The 27,184-nt window shown below is 34.5% G+C and overlaps 2 protein-coding genes across 3 annotated transcripts in view; both read left to right on the top strand.

Annotated features, from left to right (window-relative positions):
• LOC122569377 (glutamate receptor 1) overlaps positions 1–27,184 on the top strand; it is a 336,051-nt gene that overhangs the window by 232,921 nt on the left and 75,946 nt on the right. The gene's annotated exons all lie outside the window — the stretch shown is intronic.
• Positions 9,282–25,685, top strand: LOC122569390 (facilitated trehalose transporter Tret1-like). The gene is made up of 5 exons (XM_043730374.1): positions 9,282–9,722; positions 21,292–21,460; positions 21,575–21,943; positions 23,265–24,067; positions 25,472–25,685. The coding sequence occupies exons 2-5, from the start codon at positions 21,409–21,411 to the stop codon at positions 25,619–25,621; spliced, it is 1,374 nt and encodes a 457-aa protein (XP_043586309.1). The 5' UTR covers positions 9,282–9,722; positions 21,292–21,408; the 3' UTR covers positions 25,622–25,685.

Raw genomic sequence — 27,184 nt, 5'->3', positions numbered from 1 at the left:
TCAGATGGGTTGAATCGTGGGGGGTAGATTATGTTGTGCGTTAGTTGTGTGCGTTTAGTTCGAGTTTGAAGTCTTAGACTTGTACTAAGTGGAATAGTATCAAATAGTATCGTAAGTTTGATTAAGCTGATCGTGTTTCTTGTTACGTAGTACTCTTTTAATTTCTGTTATCAATTGGGTGTTGACAATATTTGACATATAATTCGTATTCACAATTTAAACGGGTATCGACGAAGTATATAATGAATAAATTACGAATGTTTACCTCATTCATTTATATTGACGTGCATAGGGCATGTGATATTGCAAAAGTATGCAGAATATACAGAAGTACAGAAGTATGTGTTGCAGTATGCAATTAGAAGAGATGAAACAAATATTTAATTAAGTGTCGTTCCTTAGGGTTTTTTCTACAAGTATAAATTTATATAAATATCCGCAGTATTTTTCTGGTTTCAACCACTGGACACTTTAAACTTCCGAGTCTTCAAAGGAAGTGTAAAGGAAAGCAGAAATATGGAAGTTCGAGCACTTGTGAATTTAAATATTCTGAAAGATATCCCCACGGGGTTTGAATTAAAATATTTGAATGATGTTTTGAAATTTTCGAAACGTCGTAGGGCAGCGAGAAAATCATAATAAATTAAACAGGTTAGGATAAGTTTCTTTGAAGTTTCTAGATGTATACAGTTGCACGTATATGTACATAATTTAAAGTTAAGTCAGGATGAACAAATAAATTTGCTAAATCCGTTTCTATGCAGTTTAAATGAAAATTAATTTTTCTTACTTTTGTTAGACATTATCTCGCTACAAGTTTTGCTACACATAAATTCTAAAATAACGTATTTCGGCACATAGGAAGTCAGAAGAAGCTTCAAGAACGTTATCGTTCCAAACAAAATAATTCGACATTTCCTATTTCATGTAAATCGAAGGTTCCTTCACAGAATTTAAAATTACGATTTATTCATAGAAAGAGAGTTACAATTTGCATGTATAATCACTACACTGTATGTGATAAAAGTAACGGAAGGTTAATCTTCTCCTTGTTTAGTACGTTTCTTATCCTTATATCTCTAATGTCAAACGAATAAGTCACGAATAAATTTGACAAAAACTGAAATGTTTATTACTGCCGTGAATATCAGATGGCCAGGGCCGATCTCCAACGCTTGCACGGAAAGGAAATGCATTTGCATGCTTAACTACGACACTGTGTTAATTTTAATTTCATACCGACACGGTCTAGTAGTTCGTAAAAATGAAATTTTTCATCTCCATCGTGATTCCGTATGCAAACGAAAATGTGGGCGACATTGAGTCTCGACGAGCGTGCTAGAAACCATGACACAGTATAATCTGTGGTATTTTTCACCGTTTACGCGACCTAATATTCCCGCAAGGAGTACGCCTGTATAAATATCGAGCCGATATAAAAATTCTCCAATGACATTGAGCTCTAATTATTTCACTATTCAAAGTGAAAACGTTTAATGGAGACCTTGCGATGCTATTTTCATCAAGGATACCAATCCCCCCAATGATCATACGCGTAACCGATAATAATTGCTACTTATAACGTTCGCGTACTATTTTATTAATCGTTAAAATGAAATCTTATAAGATAAATTAAATAAGTACGATTAGTTTTCATAATGCTACCAACGCTCAAGAAACGATATGTATGAGATCAGCCTTTAGATAATATACATATATGGCTCTAAAAATGAAAAAAGATGAAGATTATCGTATCTATTGAATTATTTATTGTTTCCTAGTCCAATGTCTCAATCATCTGATAATTTTTGGATTCCTTTAAAGAAAAAATGAAGAACTCGACGTAGAATATTCTATTTCGATTTTAACGTGCTCTATTGTGTTGTATTTCTTGAAATAAATGAAAATTATTATTCGTATGAAACGTAGAAAATGAAGTAGATGAGGTAATAATCTCCAACTATTATATTACATCGAGCATTGTTACAATGAAGCGAAAAACCTTTTTCTATTTATTATTATCGATCATTTCTGTATCATTGCGCTAGCATTTGTAGTATTTCAAATTGCTAATTATCAATTCCGATACTCGTCGACTTGATTTTACCTGAGAGATTCGAACTACGATCTGAGAGACAACGTTGCTTATGGAATTACTTAATAGTTTACTACAGTTTAATTTATTTCAAAGTCACTTTAATATTCTTCTTGGACGATCCATAAAACAATCACTTTAGACAGAACGCAGGACGTGCAATTATTCGACAAGGAAAATGTAAAATCGCGAAGTGTAAAAACGATCGCAGTTTTACCAACACCGGTTGCCACGCTATGCTTGAAATGCAATTGTGTTGCACGAGACTAGTGCCTGTAGGTTCGAGGAAATAATTTGGCCTCGAAGGTCGAATCAGGTGAATACCTACGCGCATTCAAGGCGACGTTTTTCCTCTTACTTTCGCCATTTGCGTAAGCCGCTGATACCGCGATTTTGTTACGGCGTAATTCCTCTGTAATGATCATATCTCTCTATCAACATATACATCAATCTCTATATTGACGATTACGCGTATTTTCAACGACGTAGTTAAAAGTTTCGCGAATTCGCCATGTACACGATATTTGTGTCAATGTACGGAGTTACGACGTTCAAAGGTTCGAAAATTGCTCTCAGCGCGTGCCAGTAAATAAGTAGGATAATTATTCAATAAATTGACATTTATTAATACCGAGGGATTGCAACGAATGCTAAAGCATTGCTATTGAAATTATAATAAAATACTTGCTAAAGTATTCGGATGTATTTAAGCCACTGTGTAAGATATGAATAATTACTGTAATCATTATTATTAATAAAAATACTTATTGTAATTTAAAACATTAACATATTATTGAAAATTTATCTGCATTTTATGTTTTACATATCGTATATATTACAAATTACGTATTCGCTTTATTAATAATATTAATAAGAAATTAAATCAGTTAGATCGATCAGGAAGTAGTGCTTTTATAATACATTTTGATTCTTTATGATTTACAATGTGAAAATTGTGTCCACTTTTCACCAATAATGGGGAAATAAATTATTTAAATACCAATTATACCGTTCGATTACCACTAATAAATCAACGGGCAAATTGTCTTCCATGTTTTCTCATCGATTATTACATCTCCTCGACGAGTTTCTAACCCGATTACCTTCAAATGATGGCAATCGCGTGTAATCACAAGATTTGCCTTTAAATCTTATACAACCTGCGCGACGCTTTGTCCAATACTCTTTATTACTTCTATTCATGCTTGATACCAGATAATGCGAATGATGAGCGCGTCCTATCATCATCTCGATTTAAACTGTCAACATTCGTTCGTCCAACGAGTAATTATTCTTAATGCCACTTATATGTTTTTAAATTTATCAAATTATACCATATTTACATGAATTATCATACATATAAGATGGATCAAGAAAAGATAAATTAATCGTTTTCTATAGAGTTCTTGAAGTCATCTATTCCAATTTTCTGTTAAATTAACGAATGGAGCAAGGGAAATAGTTTTGAATATTTTTCACAGTGAATAAATAATTTTCAACCTAAAACACGGTCACAATTATGTCTTTCCCATGATTTTCTTGAAAACGACAGGTTTCGTTGTAACACCGTAATTGCAAAGAATAAAAAAAGGAATGTTTCACGTAAATGTTATTAACCCTTGATGTATAAATTATTTAATCGTCGGTTGTCTGCTTTTTTCTGCCTATTACATGAAAAATAATTTCAAATAAATTACACGAGTATGATATGTAGGTAATTTACTAATTACGTATAATAGAATCTTGTCAGAATTATTTACGAGCGAAATGAAGCTTACATCGCTGTACGATGAAATTTTCAACACGTGCATAACTGACACGAATCTACAAACCGTATTTGTTTAAATTTTTGTTACAAGCTTAAATTTCTTTCTTCGCGATTGCGACCAGTCTCAACTCTTTCAAATCTTTTTCACACATCATCTAATAAACTAATCCTTTTAACTGCTCAAAAAAATTCACTTTTAAGAAAGTTATTTTGTTTTAAAAGATATTGGAATATTAACGTGGCCGTCTGTATATGAACAAATTCACGTGTGTATAATTAAATGGTTTGAGATGAAACGGACGATCTCGAGGAAGGAATCACCACGAAAGCGCTCTAATCCTTGCAGGCGATCGAAACGTTAACTCTTGTGAAGGGGGCGAGAATTTAATTACTTAATGAAGCTAGCGGAACGGTCGTTCAACCGAAACTATTAATCACCAACTGCCTGCCTCGTGACCGTTCCGTGCCTTACCGGTTTCCGTTTCGTTATAACTCGGTCACGCGCCCGTTGTGCTAAATTATTTAGGATTCCCAGCAATTGCTCTTCTTCCACCATCGAACGATAAGAACGACCATCGCGCAAACCCCACTGGGGTTTAATTACCGAATGCAAATGTAAATATACTTTAGGGACCATCGCGTGGCCTTTGTACGCAATGGATTCTCTCTCTCTCTCTCTCTCTCTCTCTCTCTCTGTCTGTCTGTTTGTATGGCGGACGTCCTTTACAGTTCGCCCTTTACTCTCGATTTCAGGTTGCATAACGTTGTACGATGCGATCTTACCCGATTAGTGCTACAATGTTAACAGAAAGAGGCAACAGCAGGAAATTGTATACGTGAATTGGGAAGCTTTAGCCTAGATTTATTGCTCCTTTATGCGTCTAGTGCAACGTTTTTTCCCCCAACTATCTGTTTACCGAGTGATAGATCTGGATTAACGATTTGGGATATGTAAATGTTGTAAATTAGGGGCGGGTTAACTGTTAGCGATTCTACGTCTAATTGCGGTATAATTCTGCGAATTTGTTAATATAATGTAGTTAGCATAGGAACGAATGAATGGTAATTACAAAATAATTATAATACTTGTTAACTGTGTTTAAAAAATTGAATTAGGTGTATAATGACATCTTCAAAAGACAATGTAATTTTCTTCTTAAAATATACTATTATATTATTTATAGTTAGTGGATATCTAACTTATGGATATGGTATTTTGTCAATCTATGTATATAACATATGTATGTGTATTTGTTTGAATTATAACTTAATTTTGAGTATAAGAGGAAACTGTAAAATGTAAAGAAGTAAGTTCGTTGCTCGAGACAATGTTTAGTACTTTAATCTACTATTGAAGAAATAATATTCGATTTAACTGTATTCCTTGGAACGTGTATTTTATAAGAACATCGAGAAAGAAAATTACGAGTTTTGCAGTCGCAATTGCTACGAACAAAACACGTTATGCAGTGTGCAGTATAATAATTAAAAATGGACACACGTATATTCCCAGTTTACCTTTTTAACAAAAGTATCTAATTGTTTATGTTATTCCGTAAAATATGATTCCGTAAAATACAGGTTAATTATGAACAACTTTCAAAAACAGGTTAATGAGTACGACCTATTCGGAATAAAATAGCAAATTTAACTGGGATTACCAATTGTTTATGCAATATCGTTGAAATTTCAGTTTCAGATGTTTAACGATTTTATTAGCATAGATTATTGCGAATCGTTACATTCTCGCGTGCAGTTAACAGCTTTCAGATATGTTCCAATTTCGTACTTTTTCCATTCAAATGAGATACTAATATGCATATATCTAAGTACATGCAGTGCAAAAATCGATAAATCGATCTAATCGAGTGTTTAATAGCAATAATATTCACGATCTCACTTACGACAAGCTTGCTCAATCAAACTGATTTACATCTTTCTCTTATTCCGTGCATACTTGTGACTTATTGCTATCACGGATACGTGACTCTAGCACGTCGTGCACGCTAATATTGAACAATTGTTTCAAATATTCCACGTTTATTAGATAATAATATAAAATTGGATAAAACATTTCAATGGATCATTTACATTTAACGCAGACAGGAAACGTTTAAAAATAAATTCCTTATCGCAAAATTTCTAATTAGCTCGTAGAATTTCTTGCAATTTCCTTAAGAAATTCTTTGAAGGACAAAGTCTATTCCTTATAACTCCTAACTAAAAAAAAGTTTAATAAACAAAATATTTCCTTCAAAATTCCCATCTGGACAGGAATCCCCGGACATATCTATCAACATTCATCTTCACTACACCATGACTCGATTTATACAAATTTCTTTACAGCTATCGCAATTGTCAAACATACCACTTAGATGCCCATTCACCCTGCCAAAGCAATAGAACCACGTCTCAAAGGCTGTCTCAAAGTGTTTGAAAATGCATTTCTGCTTGCTCAGTTTAGCGTCACGCGTTTCGCCTTTTCTTATTGGAACCGCCTTCTGACTCAGCCAGGCTTCCCATTCCTTTTCGTGTTGACAGGTATCATCCTTGTATCGCCAAATTTATTAAAGGTTACGATACCGTTGCAAGTCTTTGTCTCCTCGACCTAAAGATCTTATCGTAGTTGTCGATTCAAAAAATCCCAGACATTTCCTTGCAACTCAGTTATTGAAAAAACGTCGTAAAAATTTCTCGTTTCTTCAGGTTTCGGCAAGTTTTCCAAGGTTTGCTAATTTACGAAACCCGTTTCTGTTGTGGTCTAACCGTCAGGAATTGGTGCGTTCAAGGCCATCGAGTTAGAGAACCCTTGGTTACGCTCGGTCCGCTTTTTCTCTTCGCTTTGTTCGAGACGAAGGAACGTGTTTGGAAAGGATCAGAAAGAGTACAAACAGCGTTCGCGATCCATGTAAAAATACTTTGTGCTCCGTGTGTTGTACGAATTTCGTAAACTAATACCCTGACATTTTTGTTTCGCCTGGAAAATTGCGTTGATCTGTTCGGATTAAACAGTGAATTTAAATATCTGTTGGACTGATTATTTCGACAGAGCCGTTCAGATCGATATCAATACGGTTTCTCATCATCCGTGAACAGAAGAGAAGTGTGCATTTCCATCGAACGAAACGGAGAAACACGGAGAAACGCGCGTTTCGTATTTGCCACAGCAAATACGCGATTCGAATAAAAGTTTATTTCTCCCACTGCTTCATTGTACCATTCCGGTATAATTACATGCGAAATTTGTGTAAATATTTTTTTTCCTTGATGCAGGAGTGCGGTAAATAATAGCCGGAAATGAATGATGCGCGTTGTGATTCGATCATAATGGGAATATTAATTCAATTAAAATAACAGCGAGGCTGGCCAGTTGTTTGACTATCATATCGTTGGAAATACGTAGTAGAAGTGCAACGGAAAACGAGAGGAAATCAATCAACACGGGGAAAACATGCAACAACGATTCCCATATTCCATGTTCGTATTTCCCATTTTATATCGATAGTGAAATTGCACGGGTGTTCGACTTTTAATAACTTTTGCTCGAACGGGGAATCGTTTGTTTAACAATGCCTCGATATTTTTAATGAAAACGTGCGAGAGCGTGCGTTCAATTGGATCAATTAGAAACATCGTTATGCGTAACGTCGTGCGAGATTCGAATGGATCGGATATTATCGAATTTCTTCCTTTAGAGCGTTTTATTGCGGTTCAATAAATTTGGCGAAATGAATTGTCGTATGAGGTTTATGTTTCGAATAATCCTATACAGGAACAGTAAGCCTCAAAATCTCTGGGTATTTGGTTAATTGGCTGCAGCATTGAATCAATAGCGTAAAAGCTGGTTCAATAATTTTATATCGTTCCTTTTTGCTTGTTATTAGCCATTTTCTTCGTTAATACGAGTTATATTTATTGTAAATATATGTAGATCAAGCGAAATAAACATTTACATTATATTACATATTATAGTACATCGTTGGCTATACTTGTTAAATATTCATTTATATATATTTACGTATATATTATATTTTTCTATAAATTCGTTCAACAATTTTTTAACGATCCTGCAATCATTCTGCAATCACTCTGCAACGATTCATTGACGATTCTACCACTTGCTAAAGATTCACTGACGAATCTCTTACGTTTCATTGGTATCTGTCTCACGACATTCCACGATGATTCTACCGTAACTGTTTGACGATACACATCATATCGATGTCACATATTATACAATTTTTTCTACTGCAATCTCAGATATTTTACACGTGTCGTCATAAGCCTAAATCTCCACGCTATTGACGCGTATTCATGGAAATCGCTATTTCGTTTTCTTTCACTCACTGTCGATGTTCAAGTACTCGTCGCTCGACGATTCACTGCATCCGCAGATCATCCCACGCAGCTTCTACAATTACAAACTTCTTCATATCAGATTACCGGATAATAAATGTGTGAAATTCCAAGTATTAATTCCGAGATCTCAACTTTCAATATTCAATAGGTTAATTATAATTACAAAAGTGTTTCTGTTCAGAATAAACAAACGAATGCAAGAATTCCCAGGGAATTCCCGATTTCGAGTAATCGGTTTTTATCTCTATTTCTACGCGATCGGCACCCGCATTACTCGCAATTAAACTCACGGGAGGAAGAACGATGCAGGCCAAGTCCATGGAACTGACCGCGGGGCTCTCGAGTGGAAAACGACTTTTCTTTTAAATCAACCAACGAGGAAAATCCTCGTGAAACCGCCAACTAGATGGTTTACCTCGGTTCCTTCTTCCTCGTTGCGCTCGTCAATCCTGACCGATTTCAACTTTCGTCGTGATCGACTCACAATCAGAAAAGACGATTCTTTAACCCATCAAGGATCAACTGATACAATAACACGCGTAAACGCAACGTTATAATTAAATAGATTTTAATTATTGTCGTGTAAAGCCAACATTACAATTAAACAAATTTTACATCAAACTTTCTCGATGTCTGTCAGATGACGTATTTGTGTTTTTTCGGATTTCGATCACTTTTTATTCCAACGTTTCGTGGATATTCCAGTTCATTTCTTCAGGGCAGGAAATTTCAGGTACGAAACGCCGGAACAAAGCGTAACGTTAAAAACATAATCGAAACAGGAGAAATCACAAACGTATCAACGTAAATAGAGTATGTTACTGTTTCGTCAAGTTAATGGAAAAACGTATTATAAAAAGCGATACGTTGCAAGAAACAAGACAGACGGAAAAAGATCTTCACATTTCAATCTTCTCTATTAATTATCCGCGACGCATATCCAAAATGTCAAGTCTAAGTATGCCTTTTATGTTTATGTTGTGGGAAAGAACAAGAAAATAATTAGCCGCGTTGGAGCGTGTCGTCACAGTTTATAAAAGCGGACGAGAGTGGGATTGGAACAAAATCGAGCCGTGAGTTTCACGTGTCTAGACGTCTACGTATCGTTGTCGAGTTCAGTTTCCTCCTTCGTCGTCTTCGAGAATGAGATCGACGCTGACTCGCATCGACGGCGTTCGATCGCTTCCCGAGATCCGCGCGCGTATCGATCGCGTGCTTCCATCTTTTTGACGGAAGAAATCATTGAGCCATTGGGAACAAAAAGGTGCAAGACTGACAACAAGTGAAGAAGAAAATTTCTTTTTTATTCAATTTTCTTTCCATTTGTATTTACTAGAAACGATTGAGTTTTTTGAGAAAAATTGTGCGCGGCAATCGAAACTTCAGAATCTCAAGTGAAAGGAAGTTTATGGAAAAGGAGAAGATATTTTGCTTGGAATCGTCAGACTTTCTAAGAAAAAGTGTCCCGAGTGACCTTGGATTTAGCTACGTTTTAACAGGGTAATTTGATTTCTACAACGTTTCGATACGGTTTACAAATATCGTATGAGTATGACATTGGTAATTAACCGCGAGATGTCTTGTTTACGTAGTGTTGTAGCAAATAGACAGAGTACATGTACAATATAATCGCTTCATTTAATTGAGATCGTTGGATTACAGGCGAATCACAACAGTTTGTATTATATTCATTAATATTAGAATACTTCATTTTAATTTTAATTTCTATCGTATCCTGTAATATGTATTCCGTGTTTCACGTGATATGGCCTGCAATATATATATAACGATATAGACTACGATTATAATAACAAATAAATATAATAGTATAAACTACAAATTCAAATTAATTGGCATAAGCTGCATTTAATATAAGCTACAAATTAACATTAATCGATCTAATTCCAATGTAATCGAAATTGTTGTGATCATTGATAATCTAACGAACCAAGTTCAGGGTTGAATGGTTCCATTGGAAGTTGTCAGGCAGTTTATAAACAAAAGATGTTTCGCATGAACAAACTTTCGAGTATATTAACAAAAATTGACGATTCGGTTCAATAAAAGCGTGTGCTATTGCTCTGACGATATATGTATAATATTGCAAATACATATGTAGAGTCTCTGTGTACACAATCACGCTACAGGGTGATCCGTAATTAAATATCTGTTTTATTAAACTATTTATTACGATGATAACGTTATAGTGTAGATATATCGAATGTATTATAAAATACGGATACAGAAAAAGTATTTTGCGTGCGGGCGTAATTGGAAAGTATCCGAAGGAGCATTTATCCCACTTGACCTTGAATCTTGATAATTCTCATTACGACTTTAACCTGTTTCACTGGTTTCCCTCAGTTACTATCGACATTGTATATCTTGTAACTTGATCTCACTAACCATTTGTAATCACTTTCATAATCTTATATGAATCATAATCTTTAGAATAGTAGAACTATTCGACGTATTGTTAGTTTCAATTACTGTGTTCTAAAGATAACAATTATCCGATTAACCTTAATTAGAATCCTTTGTTTTTCTTGATAGTAAAAGTATGTCTACAGGTCATGTTTTGTTTCCTATTTCGCGCAATACGTTTTTATTATAAACAGTAAATGTCTAAAACTTTCTATTGTTTATTAACCAAAGGCTTGTTAATTTTAATGATATTATTTGATCCTATCATAGACAATTTATACAATTAAATAAAACTCGAATTTTTAACCATCGGGCTTCTAGCAAATAACATTACCAGCAAAAAGAATTCAGAAGCTTCAAAATGATAAAATCGATTTAGTAGTCTGTTCACAAAGGTCGGCAGTGTTGTTACAATCGTAAAAGCTTAATTAGCGGTACGCGTGCTTACCCATTGCATAAATGACAGATAACGTTATCAAGTAATTCATTGAGCCATAAACACCTGGGTTACGGTCTTAACAAACAAAGACCTTCGATTTTCTCAATCTTATTCTGTGCTAGAAAACTTAACAAGGTCGATATTACTTCCTTTTAAATACATAATGGAACTGTGATAAAAATAAGCTGCAATTTTTCTCTATGCGGGTTTACTAACACTTCATGCAATTATCACCATGTGTCACTGCCTGTACATATGCAGAATGACGAAATAGGTAATACCGTAAGAATTCATATGTCGCAGTTGCCTCTTGCGCTAATTTAATGGCTGTTGATAATTTTCTAACATTCCACAAGAAAATAGTTAACCTTTAACGTAAGCTTCGAGTGAAATAGTTAGGCTATGCGTGTTTTCATTGGAATAATATATATAAAGGATTCGAGTAACAAACATCGACTAACTAATGCAGTTAAATATACAGTATGCTAAATATAAAATACGTTATACGGGAAAATAAGGTATAACGGAGCAGATGAATAAAATTGAACATCAATGTTTCTCTTAGATAAGAGATACGAACGAATTGTTGTCGTATGACACGAGACTGAACGTCCTCACAATAGTTCTTGATCGACCATCGACCAGCGCACACGTTATTTCTTGACTGACAGAGTTGGACAAATTTTTGGTGTAGAAATTTCGATTTTGTGTTGGTTTCTCTATCATCTTTTAAAGCTTGTATTTTGAAAATTTAGAACAATAAATACAACATTGAGTTCTATAGTCCTTACGTTGCATTTTGACGTTTTATATCACTGGTTCTTTATATCACGTTGAAGTGTAAATATTAAATGTTCATTAAGTTCCCTCGTCTGAGACAAAAGGGAATATTTTTATTAGAAATGTTTCCTGGCACTTATTACTCTTTCTTGCAATTAGTAGATCGCGAAATAAAGTTGTAATCGCTGCCCTAATTTCCCAGAAAATTGACGCGATTCACGGAATGTCAAGGGTGGGCCCATAAGGCTTGCACAGGCGCTGAAGAAGATGACGTACTTATTTGCGATCTTTATTGATGAAATAATAAAACTAAAACATATGTTTATATATACAACGATCTACAGTGAGATCCGTTATAACGAGACGTGATAAAGTGCACGCGTACCGAGCGGAAATTCAAAGTCGATTTTCTCAAAAACGAAGCCTCAAACGAAATATTTTTATTCTATATTTTCGACTTCTTTTTTCGCGTAGAATCACCCCCTTTCCGCTTGTACCACCAGTTACCAACCACCCTGTATATTGACATATATTATATAAATAAATAATTTTGAATTCATAAGAATAAGGATTTTACAGTTTTAAATCTACCAGTTGAACGAAGCGAATATTTCTAGACTTTCCTGAATCTTATTTTCTTTCTTTAATAATCTAAGGCCTACTTGAAGCTCCTATTGAAACCCTATGTTTTTACCGCCTTTCAATTTTTTATTATTACAATCCAAAGTTACCTAAGCGTTCCATTATGTCCCACTTGCCTGTATATCTTTTGGAAAAATCAGAAAAGAAAACGTTTGTTTATTTCTATAAAATAAATCTAGGAAAATAGATCTAGGAAATGTGCCAAACATTGCACAAATAATAGTGCGGCGCAAGATTTTGTTCGAAATTAATTTTTCAAGGATAATAAAATTCAAAGAAATAAATTCTATAGACTTTTACGTAAAGAATCAGGAAAATATATTCTGCGTGCAGATAGATTTGATGATTAAACGTTTGAAAAGTAAAAAGTCGAGGACAATAAACACTCGAAAAATTTTGCACTAATTTACATGGCACGCCAGTGTCGTCGTACCATCGACAACAGTAATTTATCCTATCGATGAAATTAGATTTCAACAACCGAGGAGGATACAAATGTGTTACGTGACAATGCAGAAATCGTGAACGTTTCATTATCGAAATCATTGAGTTTCACCTATTGTTTTAAGTCGAGTGATTTTACGAAATCGACAACCGTAAAAAGGAGCTAACGAAATACCAAGATAGAACGATGGATACTTCGACGTCGAATAAAAGACAGTGACTATTGTTATCAGCAATCGTATCATCGGTAATCGGACTTCGTTATTTATACCGTTGCGAATCAGCGTTTTTGTTATCGACGAAATCCAACTTGTCGCGATCACTCTCGATCGACGAGTTATCGTTACACTGATCACAGTGACGTAATTGGAACCGCGAATCTCGGTTACATTTAACTAATTGCGATTTCGTGATTACTCGTCACAACACCGCGAAACGGTAACCGCGTTGCTTTCATCTTTGTCGTTAATTCTCTGTGGTTTTCCAATCAATCGTTGCACACTTTTTCGCGTAATGTAGGTTAAACAACGTGTTTCTTTCTGGCAACTTAATTCGATTATTAAACCTTGCGATAAAGACCTAGCGAGATCTTTTAGTTATTATTGTTATTGGCGATAGTATCTTTCTTATCGTTTTGTCGTTCTTTGCATTAATCGCCTTCGAAGAAGTATATTTCTTAATTAAGATGCCTCTAAACTTGTCGTAGAATTTATCTTGTTGAATAAATTCAACTGTTCCAAAGAAACCTCATCCTCTTTATTCCTTTAGTAATTTTCACTTTAAGAATCTTCAATTATCTTTTTTTTTTTTTTAATTAGAACTACCTTTATGGATACATATCTTGTTTAAAATGCCTTCAATCCTATTTTTAAATTGTTACGAAATTCAATACTTTGTAAAATTCTGTATTCATTATAATTAAATTTATGTAAAATCAGTGATATTAAATTACAAGAGCTGAAGGTCGTTGAATATATCATAGAAGAGAATCTCTCGTAACATAATCCACCATACAGGTAATAAAGGAATGGCGGTAAATATCACGGTGATCATGTTTTTCAGAATTGAACCGCGCTTTTACACGCGACGAACTCCGCGAAAATCCATGTAACGAATGAACGAATAACGAAGGTAATTTAAGGTTTGCATACCGTATCAAATTTCCCCATGTATCCATACCATACTCAACGGAAAGTTTGCTTCCATAACAAGATACACGTGGGTTTCATGTACATGGAAACAATTTACTTGGAACGTTCGGAAAACGGAACATGATATTTTAAATAAATCGCCGACGAAGTTTCTTACCATATTTCATAATCATAATAGGTATATATCATAAACTAGTAGATACATCAGATTTTTCCTTTTGTAATAATAATATTTCCTTCCATTTATAGTTTCGTCCATAACTCATCAAATGCTTGTTAACTTTGAAGGAAAATGTTCATTGAGATAAATTCCTAATATGATTTTAAAAATAGTATAATTTAGAATTCTAGAAAAGTATAATATAATTTAATTTTTAGAACGGTATAATTTAGTTTCCCTTATAATGCAACAATTTAATAAGCTTCATTTTCGTTTTGCGAATATACCATTGACTTATTCCTTATGCGCGCAATTCTAGTCCACTTGATGCACAATTATTCTTTTAATTTAGTGGTAGGATATAATAAAATTTGTTAATAATAAAGCCAAGAAGGAAACACAAAAAAGGTTACAAAATTTCGTTTGTCCAAGCTTTCACAGAAAATTTTCTTCTTCTAATGATAAAGCTATCCAGGATACCCAATATACATGGTATTAATTAATCAAAAATACCAAATAAAATATTTGAGTGTGTATTATAGTCATCGATACAATTGTTAGTTATATTTTGAAAAATTATGATTGAAATTCATACATCTACATGTATTTTGGCGATCTAGTACTTACACGAACAAAACAATTTTAACGTACATATATGTAGGGTGCTATTTTGGAGATGGATTCAGCGATAATCCTTTAAATTAATTAAAAATAATATTCAATAAGAGAACTTAAATTAAAGATAGACAAATATGAATACAGACTTCGTACGTTGTATCCATTTTTGATTTCTTTTCTTCGATTCCAACATACATGTTGTGGTATGCAATACATAGTAGTGTGCTATAGATTGTAAAACACGGAAAAAACTCTCAAACACTTCATTCGTCATGTAGACAAACATATGTTTCGTTCGCAAAACGCCTGATCGAAATAGTTGAGACTCGACTGACTTACAGCATCGAATTTCCAACGTTTATGGTTTATGGTTTTCAACGGCGATGAAAAGCGAAAGGGAAGCCGGACTCGAGAGAGTTCATTGTTGGTGAAACGTGCGAATGAAAATTACTCGGGACCGAGAACACAGGATACGTCCGAGGCTCGGATGTAACTTCGTTTTCGATTGCCCGATTTATTAATCGACAGCCGTACACTTTTCTACGCGCGAACAACACCAGATATCTCTGGATAATAACTCGTGCATTCGTCTGCGCTGAATTTTCTTTCGTACGCTAAATATTCGCCGTTGGAAAAACAGCGTTGTAAATTATATAGGAGCTACGACGACGGTAGAAACTTCCTCGGAAAAATACAATCTTTCAGGATTGTATTTTTCCAGCGGGAAAGAGGGACGGAGATTTCTGCTGGCAGGAAAAAAAGTGTATAGGTTATTTTGTGAAATGCGGAGGATAAAACGCGGATTATTTGTGCTTATGCGAATCGTTCCTAAAATATCGAGATTAATCTGCAACACTGCAACTGTTGTAACTGTTAACTGAGTATATTCACTTCCTCTTATTTTAGTATCAGATATTATATCGTATAGATGTTTGAACAAATGTTTCGGGAAAAGATAACTATATAAATGTAATATAAATATACATAAATATGTATATTCTGTACATTTATACTATACATAGAGTGAGAGTCAAAGTACGAAAATGTGATTTGTATAATATCTATTTACCTGTTCTTACTTATGTCTTTTTTACTATTAATTTGTATTCCTATATACTTTATATCTGTTTAATCAATTCTTTTGTATCTTCATATCTTTCCAACGCTACTGTGTGAACAAATGTGTCAAAGAGATAGTTGTATAAACATAATAAATTGTACATTCTGAGCATACGACTATCGTACTATACGTATACAACGAGAAAAAGTGAGTATACACCTTATAAAAATGAAGCTACTATGATATTCATTTACTTACAGACTCTTACCTATGTTCTTTCCTATTAATTTCTATTACTGCATACTCTATGCTTTCCTAATTTATTTTTAATTTTCATAACATGTGTATACATCTTTGTTGTGTGTGTATATAAAATTTTGTTAAAAAATATTTTTGTTATTCACATTTTTGACCCTCGCTGTATCTCTGTATGTATAATTGTACGTCTGCTCAGTTTGATTCCGGTTCTTCTGGCGCGTCTGACCTTCTGAAGTTACAAGTAAATGGAAGAAATCTGTTGTATGTAAATAGTTGGAAAAGAGAGAGAGAGAGGTCGCAGAGAGCATTTAATTATTCCTATATTATACGAACAAGAGTAGAAAAAAATTTTCGTGGAACTTTTTTATACATGCACATAAACGAATTTACACTATTAGCAATGTCGACAGCGATTACAATGATAAAAGACACTCGATTATCCCATTTGAAGAAGAATTCAAATTTAAACGCATCTCGATTAAAGAAAATGATCGCAGACTTTAATTACAGGTTTATAAATCGTAAAGATGGAATTTTTCCCACAAATATACATACATATTACCTATGTGTAAATAATCTGAAGGAATAGATCGTGTTTACTAAATATAAACATTCGTAAGGTCGAAAGAATTCATATAGAATTGCTTAATTGTTTTAGAACTCTTAGAAAAAGTTAATAGTAAATCTTACTGAAATAAATTAGACACACGATGTTTACGAATAATAAATTTTCATATTTTAAAAACTCTATTACAGTTTATGTAACAGCGAAGGATAGATACTATAACAAGATTCTTGGAAAACACCGTCTAGATCATCTGCTCAAACTCACATTGCTAACAGTTTGCCATTATGCAACAACAGGAAGATACATTATCCGTGTTACGAATCGGTATAATTATATCCGTTTTCTATAAAAATTGCGTAACGATGACACGTCAACGCGCTTATTATCATAATTAAATATTTTTTTCGTGCGCCCTTTGTTTAGCTGTAAGCAGAAAACGTGTCGTAGGTCCAATTAAATGTCGGTCTTTCATCATAATCCTCTGAATCTTCACATTTCCTCGGAAATCGTAAAAAATAAAACGAAATGGAAAGTCTGAGTTATCAGTTCCAAGTTGATACGATTTTGTAAAATTCTTCGACTCATAGTAACTAATAAATTGTGCGTTATTATGCAGCTTTATATTTTTATTAATATTAAGAACAGATATGGAATCTCACCGGTAATTTGTTTCGCCTGATAAATATTATAATAATTTCATTTCAATATTTTACGCATTCTGGCATATTATGCGCATTTTTATATCTTGAAATTTCACATAAATGTATAAGCATTCACAGTCTAGTAATTAAAAATAAAGATCCAAATAAATAAATAAGAAGAAGAGAGGGAAAGTTTATTGAAAACCAGAAGATATTTTGAAAAATAAGTAGATTATTGTTCTTCCATACACGATGAAGGTACAGTAATCCCTTCACCATGGAAATTCACCGATAAGTGAACGACGCTCGGACGCGGCGGCGCGCCGTAATTATCGCAATTATGATTTAATTGTGCGACAATGATAATGGGCAGAATTCACGTGATAATAATAACAGACGGAATAATAGAATAAATAACAAGCGAAAGAAATGACATGGGGACAGATCCAAGATTTATATCGGAGAAAATGTTTGTGAACGTACGAGCAAAAGCGTAATAAAGTCTCCTTTTCGGCCCAGTAATTGAAATACAATATCGAAATGAATTCAGAATATTATTCAGAATATTGTAAGCGCCTGAAGCACGAAGAATCGACGATCATGTTGATAATATGTAATATAATAAAATTGTATTATTGGCCGATAGGAATGATCATCGATAGGGGTGAATGTTAGCGATGGTGTTTAATATATTTAAAAAGTAATCAACTAGTTAATTATTAGAAATGAATGTATACAACGATACAATAATAATGTTCCACATACTATAGTGTCTGAATATTAAGAACCAACATTAGGAATAAATCAATAGACGAAAGAAATAAATTTCATGCGCAACAACTGCTTCTATATTCGAAATTTGTACATATATATCTGATATGAATTATTATAACTTTCTGATTTACATCTTACGTTTAAATCGGCGTTACACATAATACGCGTAATCACATAATCTAAAAGTACGTGTCAACTCGGATTTACGCCGTAGGCGCTGAACGTATTAAACGACTCAACTCATTTAGTTTTCATCCCTTGATAACAGATGTACCATAACGCTGGTCATAAAGCCGCAGTCTACGACGTAACGGAGTTTCAAAACGCGCCTAGCGTGCGGGCGTAAGTGAATTTTATGCGAATTTTGTGTGCAACTGTGGTCGAACTGTCGAGGTAAATGAAAAAATTACAGGATAAAAACTGTTTGCGATATGACAGTACGATTTTCTTTTTCACTATCTTACAGCATTTACAAAAGTGATAAGTTATCGACGTACGTACTCGTACGTACAACGATAATAGGTTTGACGATAATCGTCGCTGACACAGTGTGTAAAGATAATGTCGTATAAAGTCACGTAATGATCGTGTTGTATGCAAGAACATCAGCTTGAGAGAGAAGCTCGTCTTTATTGCATGCTTTTGTCGCATAACGGCTTCCGAGATGAGATTAAATAACGCAGTTATATCAAGTTATTTGAAGTCGTAAACGCATAATACAGTTATCTCGAAGTTACATTGACGAGATGAGCATAAATCCTGACGAATGTCAACGCGTTAAACATTGTGGAGTACTATTCGAGTTTGTGATAATGCTGCTACTATTACGTATCATCCAACATCCTGTGGATTAAGCGTTTTAAATATGGATCATTATTAGACTTGAATACAAATAATATATGATTAGAGTTAACATTTACTAGAGAATAATATTTGATTAGAGAGGGTATGTATAAATCTTTCTATATTGGCAACGACGTGTCAAATGTTGATGATGTCTCAAAATTTTTCTAAATCGTATCGAATAGTTATTGTCCACAGTTTCGTTCGTTTCGACAATGATAGAATTTTGACTCTTTTAAAAAATGTACAAATGTGACTTCTTTCGTCTTTACAAGTTTTGCAAGTTACTTCTTGCACTATTTGAAGTATTCGCTCGCAAATATTATTTACAGACTTTAATTTATCTTTAAATAATGCAACACTGTATCGTACGTATCGCGTCTATTACACCGAAACTGATTTCCTCACAAATTAATTCCCGTATTATTTCGACCACTCATCGTTCACAAACGTTGTACAAAAGCATTCGTTCATTTTTGCAGTAGATATTATCGTTACTATACTGAACGATCGATTATATTGAAAGTTAGAAATTCTTATTTTGCGTTAATCACGCCAAAGCTCTAAGCTCGTTATTCTTCCAAATATATCTCTAAAAGAACACAATTTCTCTCGTTCCCTTCTTGTGCGAATTACGTCCCTTCTTAATTGAATCGAGACGATAATGATTAATTGAATTAACACGGTAAAAGTACGTAAATGAAAAGTAAACCGAGAAAATAAGCAGCAGCGGTGATAAATTCGAGTCGTGAAGGATTTAGGGTGAGAACCGCGTTTCCCGTGTCCTAATGGCACGTCGGCCATAAAGCGTCGACTCGTAACAGAGGATCGAAGGTTACAAAGCGAAAACAACTGGCTCGAAACGGGGGAGGACAAGCGTGCAAAGCCGTTTCTATGCTCGCAAGCGCGGCCTTATTGCAGCCCTGGCTACGGGATACGTATCACGGGATCCTGTTAGTATCTTAGTTGGCTTTATTTCCGTTATCTCTGCGCCAAGCTAAACCGGAATCGCCGCGCTGTTCCGACACGTACTACCTGTTTACGAGTGTTCACCGCGTTCCACGGAGGACCAAGATTTCCTCGTATGACAGAACTTGGCCGGATCAACCGTTTGAAGACGCTTTCGAATTGAATAATATTGGTCGAAGTTAGAGCTGTAAAGAAAGCTGGAAGTTCGTCCAAAGCCGAGAGGCACGGACTAAATAAATAAAAAAAAAAAAAAATATTGGTCGAAGTTGTCGTAGAAAATATAGAAAGGAAAGAAATCTTTTGGCGACAAATTTTAACATTGTCGCGTTAATGCGATTTGCATCGCTACATGATTTGTTGTGTAAAAGCTTAATATTCCTGCGGAATTCCATTTCCTTCTTCTTTAAATATTATTGTATTTTTTTAACATCTCGACATGCGTCTATTTTGTGATATCTTGCGATAATTTTTTGCAAATTGTACGCTATTATAATCGCTAATGACCGAGATCAACTCGTGTGAAAGTGTTAAGATATCGAAATGGTAGATAATGTTGATCGTTTTGATTTTAGGGCCGAATATTCTCAAATTTCTAAGCCACTGAATATTCTACAAGCATAAATTCGAAGAACTTAATATGAAAATAATTTTTGAGAACCAATTTAACTTTGAATCTGAAGTGTAATTGCTTTTGTAATCTTTTTGAAACTAACCTTGTTAAAGTTCGATCGCTACAGTAACCTTAATTATTTAAAATCTTTTTGTGTCCTGGTTGAAAAAATTGAAAACTAACATAATATTGGAAATACTAATATAATAATCAGACGACTCTATCTTTCTCTATCTATGGATTAACTGAGTATGCTCACTTATTCTTGCTTTTCGACATAAAATTGCTGGCACAGTGGGATTCTATAAGGACATATTTTTCTGCAAAACTTCTGCTCCTGAAACTATCATCAATCCCCTAGGAATGCTTGAGATCATTTTCCGCCCCCAATTACACTCATTGTTTGAATCATAATGAAACCCATTTTCTTATCGAAATATCTCGAATATTTAAATATTTGCCCGATAAGGGAGATATTAAAGTCTTTACTAGAGTTCTTATAGTAACAATAATATTATAATAATTCAGAGGTCTATAGGAACGAATATAGTTTTTCAGAAGCTTTAAATTTTTACTGATAACTTACTGTTACGATATCGACTTCTAAGCATGGATTTAAAGAAATTTATTTAATCAAAGATTTTAACTAATCTCTATCCTAACAAAATTAATTCGAAACGTTCCACAGCATATTTACCTCGCAAACCAATGAAACAGACTCCACAACTCACACACGAGTATCTACTCCAATAATTCTCTCGTTCTTCAACTTTCGAACTGTCCGACTATAAAATCTGAAGGCTCAATGACAACCATGGAACGTGGAATATTACGACAGATGTTTATTGGAATCGTTTGTAAGTAGTACTTGATCAAAAATCAAACCAGCATCGTAAATCATTGACCTGAATAGAAGAATCGATTGAAAAAAGAAGCGGCTGAATATTTTCAAATTATTCATCGTCGCATAGGCAACCTTCTGATCATCGATAGTGGATTGAACGAAGGATGGAGCACTCCTATTATACCAAAATTCGACCAGGACGATCCTTTGAAAGTATCCAGCGACAAAGTGGTTTGGATAGTGAATTTGATGTACGTCGGTGTTGGTCTCGGCTCAGTCGTGCCGTTTCTTTTGATGGACAGGATCGGTCGCAAAGGAACGCTACTGTTCGCCACGATACCAAAGATTGCCAGCTGGATTTTAATCGGTTTGGCAGCTACTGTTCCACAGCTATACTGTGGTAGAATACTTGCTGGCATTGGGTGTGGAATAACGTACGCTGTGATGCCTATGTACTTGGGCGAAGTTAGCAGCAAAAAGACTCGTGGACCGTTAGGTAGTACTAATTTTTATTTTTTTTAATTTTTTACTTATATAGTATGAGATCGTTACAGACGCAATAGTCGAATTTTTATTGAAATGTTCGGCGTCTATAATTTCATTGAAAATCGCACGAATCATGGTATAATCTTAATTCGAGCTAGCCGTTACTATATTTATGACAGAAAATGTTGATTCATTACTTGGACAATCTTCCATTTTATAACTTCTATTATAATAAAACGGTTGATGATAAACCTGCAAACACCTGTTATGTCGCATTCGTCTGGTTTCAAGCGTTGAAACGAAACGTCATGACATATTTAACTATTAAATTGCGGGAAACTTTAGAAATTTCTGAAATCGGTCATTTCATACGTATCTTGCAACCTATTTTGTTTTCTATTTTTCGTTGCTTATCTACGATTATTCTTTCATTAAGTTGTTCAGTATGAAATGTCGCAATATCAATATCGAATCTTGACTAAATCGGTATGACTTTTAAAGATGTTACGTTAAGACAATCTACCATTGGTATGAAAAAGTTACATCAGAAAATAGTATATAACAAGTAATATTATCAGTAATATTCAACGAAAGATTCGAACTGTACGTCATAAATATTTTACGGTAAACTACGTCTTCCTTAACATTATTTCCAATGGAATTATAGACTATATTCTATGAAATATACCTTTATTTTTATCACATTCAATTCGCTCCTTATCCCTTTGGTTTGATGTTTAGGTGCATCGTTATGAAATTTCAAAACTTCTTTTCAATGTATAATGTGTTCAAGTTTATATAGAACTTTAATATATTAGCATAGGCAAACTTCGAATAATAAGGTTAATTGGTCTCACGTTATTAAGGGCCGTGTTATACAAATATTATTACACAAGCATTACTATAGTAATAACATACATGTATTACGTGATGACTATTTATTTGTTATTAACGATACAAAATTCTGTTTTCGGTTCTGTACTATCCGTTAACCTTACCAATAACGCTAACTTCCCAAGAATAGCGAAAAAAGAGAATTTCATAGAATAGAATAGTACAAACATCGCGTTACACGATGATCGCTTGTACAGAATTCCTATACCATTGATTGTACGGTTAACCAAAAGCGTTAACCAAAAAGAGAGCAATCCTTTATACCATTAATCAAAAATTTTCCCTCCCAAAGAACTATCACTCCTGTTCCTAAAATCTAAACCTAAAGCCAACAATGTAACCACAATTAATCTCCCAAATCCCTTAACACCGTCCGAATCCCATAAAATAAACCGATCTCTTAGATGATCCAAAAGATAAGCAAACTTGTCGTCCAGGTACTCTGATGGCTGTGCTTCTAAACACGGGGATGATGCTAGCGTACGCGATCGGCTTATGGGTGTCTCGTTTCACGATGTCCATGATCTCGGTCTCGATACCCTTAATATTCCTCTTGACGTTTGTCTGGTTACCGGAAAGCTCCGTGTTCCTCACGAAGAAGAACAAACTAATATCCGCGGAGAGGACGTTGAAATGGGCGTTAGGGAAGGACGACGTGATGGAGGAACTGGAAGAAATCAAACGGATCGTGGCGACCGAGGATCACAGCCCCGATAGAACGTTGGGAAGATCATTGCAGGAGATGTTCACTAGGCGTGAGAATCGTCGTGCTTTTCGTATCGCTGTGATTGTCATGAGCGCGTTGACGTTAACGGGGGCGGCTCCTTTGCTCGCTTATCAATCGTTCATATTCGAGGAAGCTGGCTTCGAGGTCGCAACGAACATTAGCATCGTGATCACTGGATGTGCAATTGTATTAGCTGGAAGCGTGTGCGTGTTGCTGGTAAGGATGGCCGGCAAGAGATTGCTGTTGCTGATCTCGACGCCCATCTGTGTGGTGTCCTTGACGATGATGGGAATCTTCTTCGGGCTCTTGACGAGCGACCACGACGTCTCCAAGCTACGATGGATACCCAGCGTGTTCCTTGTGATTTATGTGCTTGGGTACGGACTCGCGCTGAACCCGATCCCGTTGGCCTACGTAGGCGAGATCTTTCACATAGACGTGAAGGTACCCGCCGCGATATTCTGCTCAGTCTATTACGCCATCGCTACCACTACCATGGTAAAATTCTATCAGGTAGGTATTTGAGAGATATGATAATCATCGTTGCTTAATCATCGAAACGGCAATCGGGTAATGGATTTTTGATTCGATTTGAATAAAAACTTTGGGTTGCCTTGAGAATAAAATTGTTCGGCATTAATCCAGCATGATGGCGTTTCACTTCAATTGAATGTTTTCTTGGAAATAGAGCCGGAATGCTTTTTCTTATTCATTAACGGAGTATAGGAATTCACGTATAAACGAAACGTTTAAATTAAGGAAAAAAGAAGCGAGAAGAAATGATTAGAAGGTTTACACGATTTTAAAATATACTTGGTAATCAAAAAATAGCTATTTTAAGATTATTAACATTTCTTACATATCGACATCTATTTCTTGTAACGTAGAATGTCAGATTCAGTTCTTGAAACCATATAAGCTTTTAATTACTTTTTCCTACCTTCGATAATTGGAGAAGTAACGTAGCTATTCAATTTCGATGAGATACACCGTATAATTGTACATATTAAATATCATTCTTTTCTCTTTTTTACGATAGAATAGAAACATCTTTATTTTGCGATTGTTTTGCAATTCTCATTTTTCTTTTTTTCTGTCTGCGAATAGGACGAGAATATCTTTGTTAGTTACGAATGCAAGAAGATATTGGTGTACATTAAATATTATCCTTCCATTTTTATTTTTATCTCTATTTTCGCGGTAGAAGCGTCTTTTTATCACCATGGAATGTAAATTTATATGCAAAGGAAACATTAGCCAGCCTCTTTACTTTTATTTTACCGCTTCTTTTTATTAGCGTATGACAAAAACTTGAATGTAAACTAAATATTATCCTCGTTTAGTTTTATTTTCCCGAGGTTACCGAGATACGTAATTGGGAAAATCCCATATCAGTAGCTATTTGTTCCGAACAGTAAACGGTTTTTACACTTTCGGTGTTTCAGACACAATAGCAAAATTGAAACGTTTATCGAGCGAGCGATACCGTTGGTCGTAGAAATATTCGACTACGTTATATATTGAATATATTGTACGTAAAAATTATTTATTGGAGAAGATATTAATTACAAATCTATCATTAATAAATATCTATTACTTTATATTGCGGTAATGATATAATCTTTTTCAAAAGAAAATATGTGTTAAGTACGTGAACGCTTATACGTACCTGGTACAAATATGAAACACGTGAATGATATTTCTGTAACGAACAGTAATTCCATAATCTAAAAACATGCGTTTCGTAACACATCGATGGAACGCAAAAACGACGAAGAATTTGTAAAATATTTTTCTAACGACTTTTTCTTCCTTCGTTATTGCATACCAGAGAAGATCATCGTCGTGTATCCGCATAACTTACGTGTACGTAATAGACTCGTACAAAGTCGAATAATTATTTCGCCTTATTCGTAGGTGCTGCAAGAATCGTACGGAACGTACATGCCAATATTGGTGTTCGCTGTGATTACTTTACTTATATGGTTACTAATTTATCGATACGTGCCAGAGACCGAAGGGAAGACCTTGGAGGAAATACAAATAGAATTACGAAGAAAATATTGACAATTTCTATTGACTCGATTCAGCGTTGTAAATTATTTAATAAAGGATATATGATACTCTTAAATGAAAGTAGTGGATACTTCGTTCTCCTTACTTTATAGCGTTACTTTGTTGAACTATGAGTTTGATATACGTATGTACGATATAACGTAGAATAGATGTTAGAGTTTCCCTGTAACACGAAAAGTCTAATATTAAATCGAGTCGAGATTTGAATATTTAAAGGGCATTATTAGTTCATCTGGAGATGTTCTAACTTTAATCAGAGTTTCAACAATGTTCGATGTATAATAATCTCGTCTTTGAAACTTGTGAATTAACATGCAATGGCAACGTATTGTTGGATTAGAGAGCTAGTTTTCTGCTAATTAAAATCTTCCCGCATGATATCCAACTATACGTCTAATTCACTACAGAAGCAAGTTTCGCTATAAATAACGAAATTTATTCCATTAGATCCTCATATTTATTACATTGGATATATTGACATTGTATATTGCATATTTTATGTATGGGATATATTATGGATAAATTATATATTGGATATATTGAATATATTGAAAGTACTTTTCGATACTCTCCAATACAATTAATAATTGTTTTAATAAGCACCATTCCAATCTTCATTCATGAAAATTCTACATTTCTATTAATTTATTTTCTCAACATGATATGTTTGCTTTTGAATATTTAAAAACAGCATTATTTCATAATTGCCATATATAATTTGTGACTTTTCACTGTCAATTATGTCCAATAAGAATTGTATATATGCATGTGTGTATGTATGTACATACAATGCAACTAACTTCTTCAAGATACAATAACACGCTGTCAACTGTTCTATACGTTACATCGAAACTACATAAATTTTCAAGTATTTATTACGTGTAACGTGTTTCTCTTATTTTATTTGAATAGAAAGAATCCCTTTAGAAGTCAATTAAGTATCACCTAATCCTTGGAGAAACCTAACTACAGCACTGAAACAGCGCGTTATTCCTATTGAAATGTACATTTAAAAATTTCTAACCGCGACAGCTATATAATCCCATAAAACCCGTGCAAGCCAAAAATTCGACCGGCCAAAAAATCCAAAAAATTCAAACAACCCGCTATAGATTAAATATCTAGCGTGGTCCAAAAGTATGACGAAGAACGCATAGAATGCAAACCGATTACGTAAACAGCGCGGTGAACGTGATCATGGAAATTCGCGAGAGGCGCAAGGTGAAAAACGAAGACGAAGGGAGGAAAAAAAAAGAGGATGAAGGGGTGGACGGTGATCAATACCGACGTGCTTTTGATTCCCCCGGAATCAGGCACGACGGAGAGGGCAAACTGTAATTTCGACAAATTACACTCGAAACTGCGTCAGAGGTTGGGGGTGGGCGGTGGGGCGGGAAAGCCTAGAAGAGGACCGTGGGACTTGTTTGATCGCGAAGTTCGCTATCTGCAAAGAGAATCGTTAAGCAGCGATATCACGGACGCCAAGGCATTCTCGCACGTTTCCCTCTTTCTCTTTCCTCTTCTGGCTAAACTATTTGAGTTTCCGTTCAAAAA

The sequence above is a fragment of the Bombus pyrosoma genome, linkage group LG7 (assembly GCF_014825855.1).
Source record: "Bombus pyrosoma isolate SC7728 linkage group LG7, ASM1482585v1, whole genome shotgun sequence".
NCBI classification, from domain to species: Eukaryota; Metazoa; Arthropoda; class Insecta; order Hymenoptera; family Apidae; genus Bombus; species Bombus pyrosoma.
This window is presented reverse-complemented; position numbering and strand designations above follow the sequence as displayed.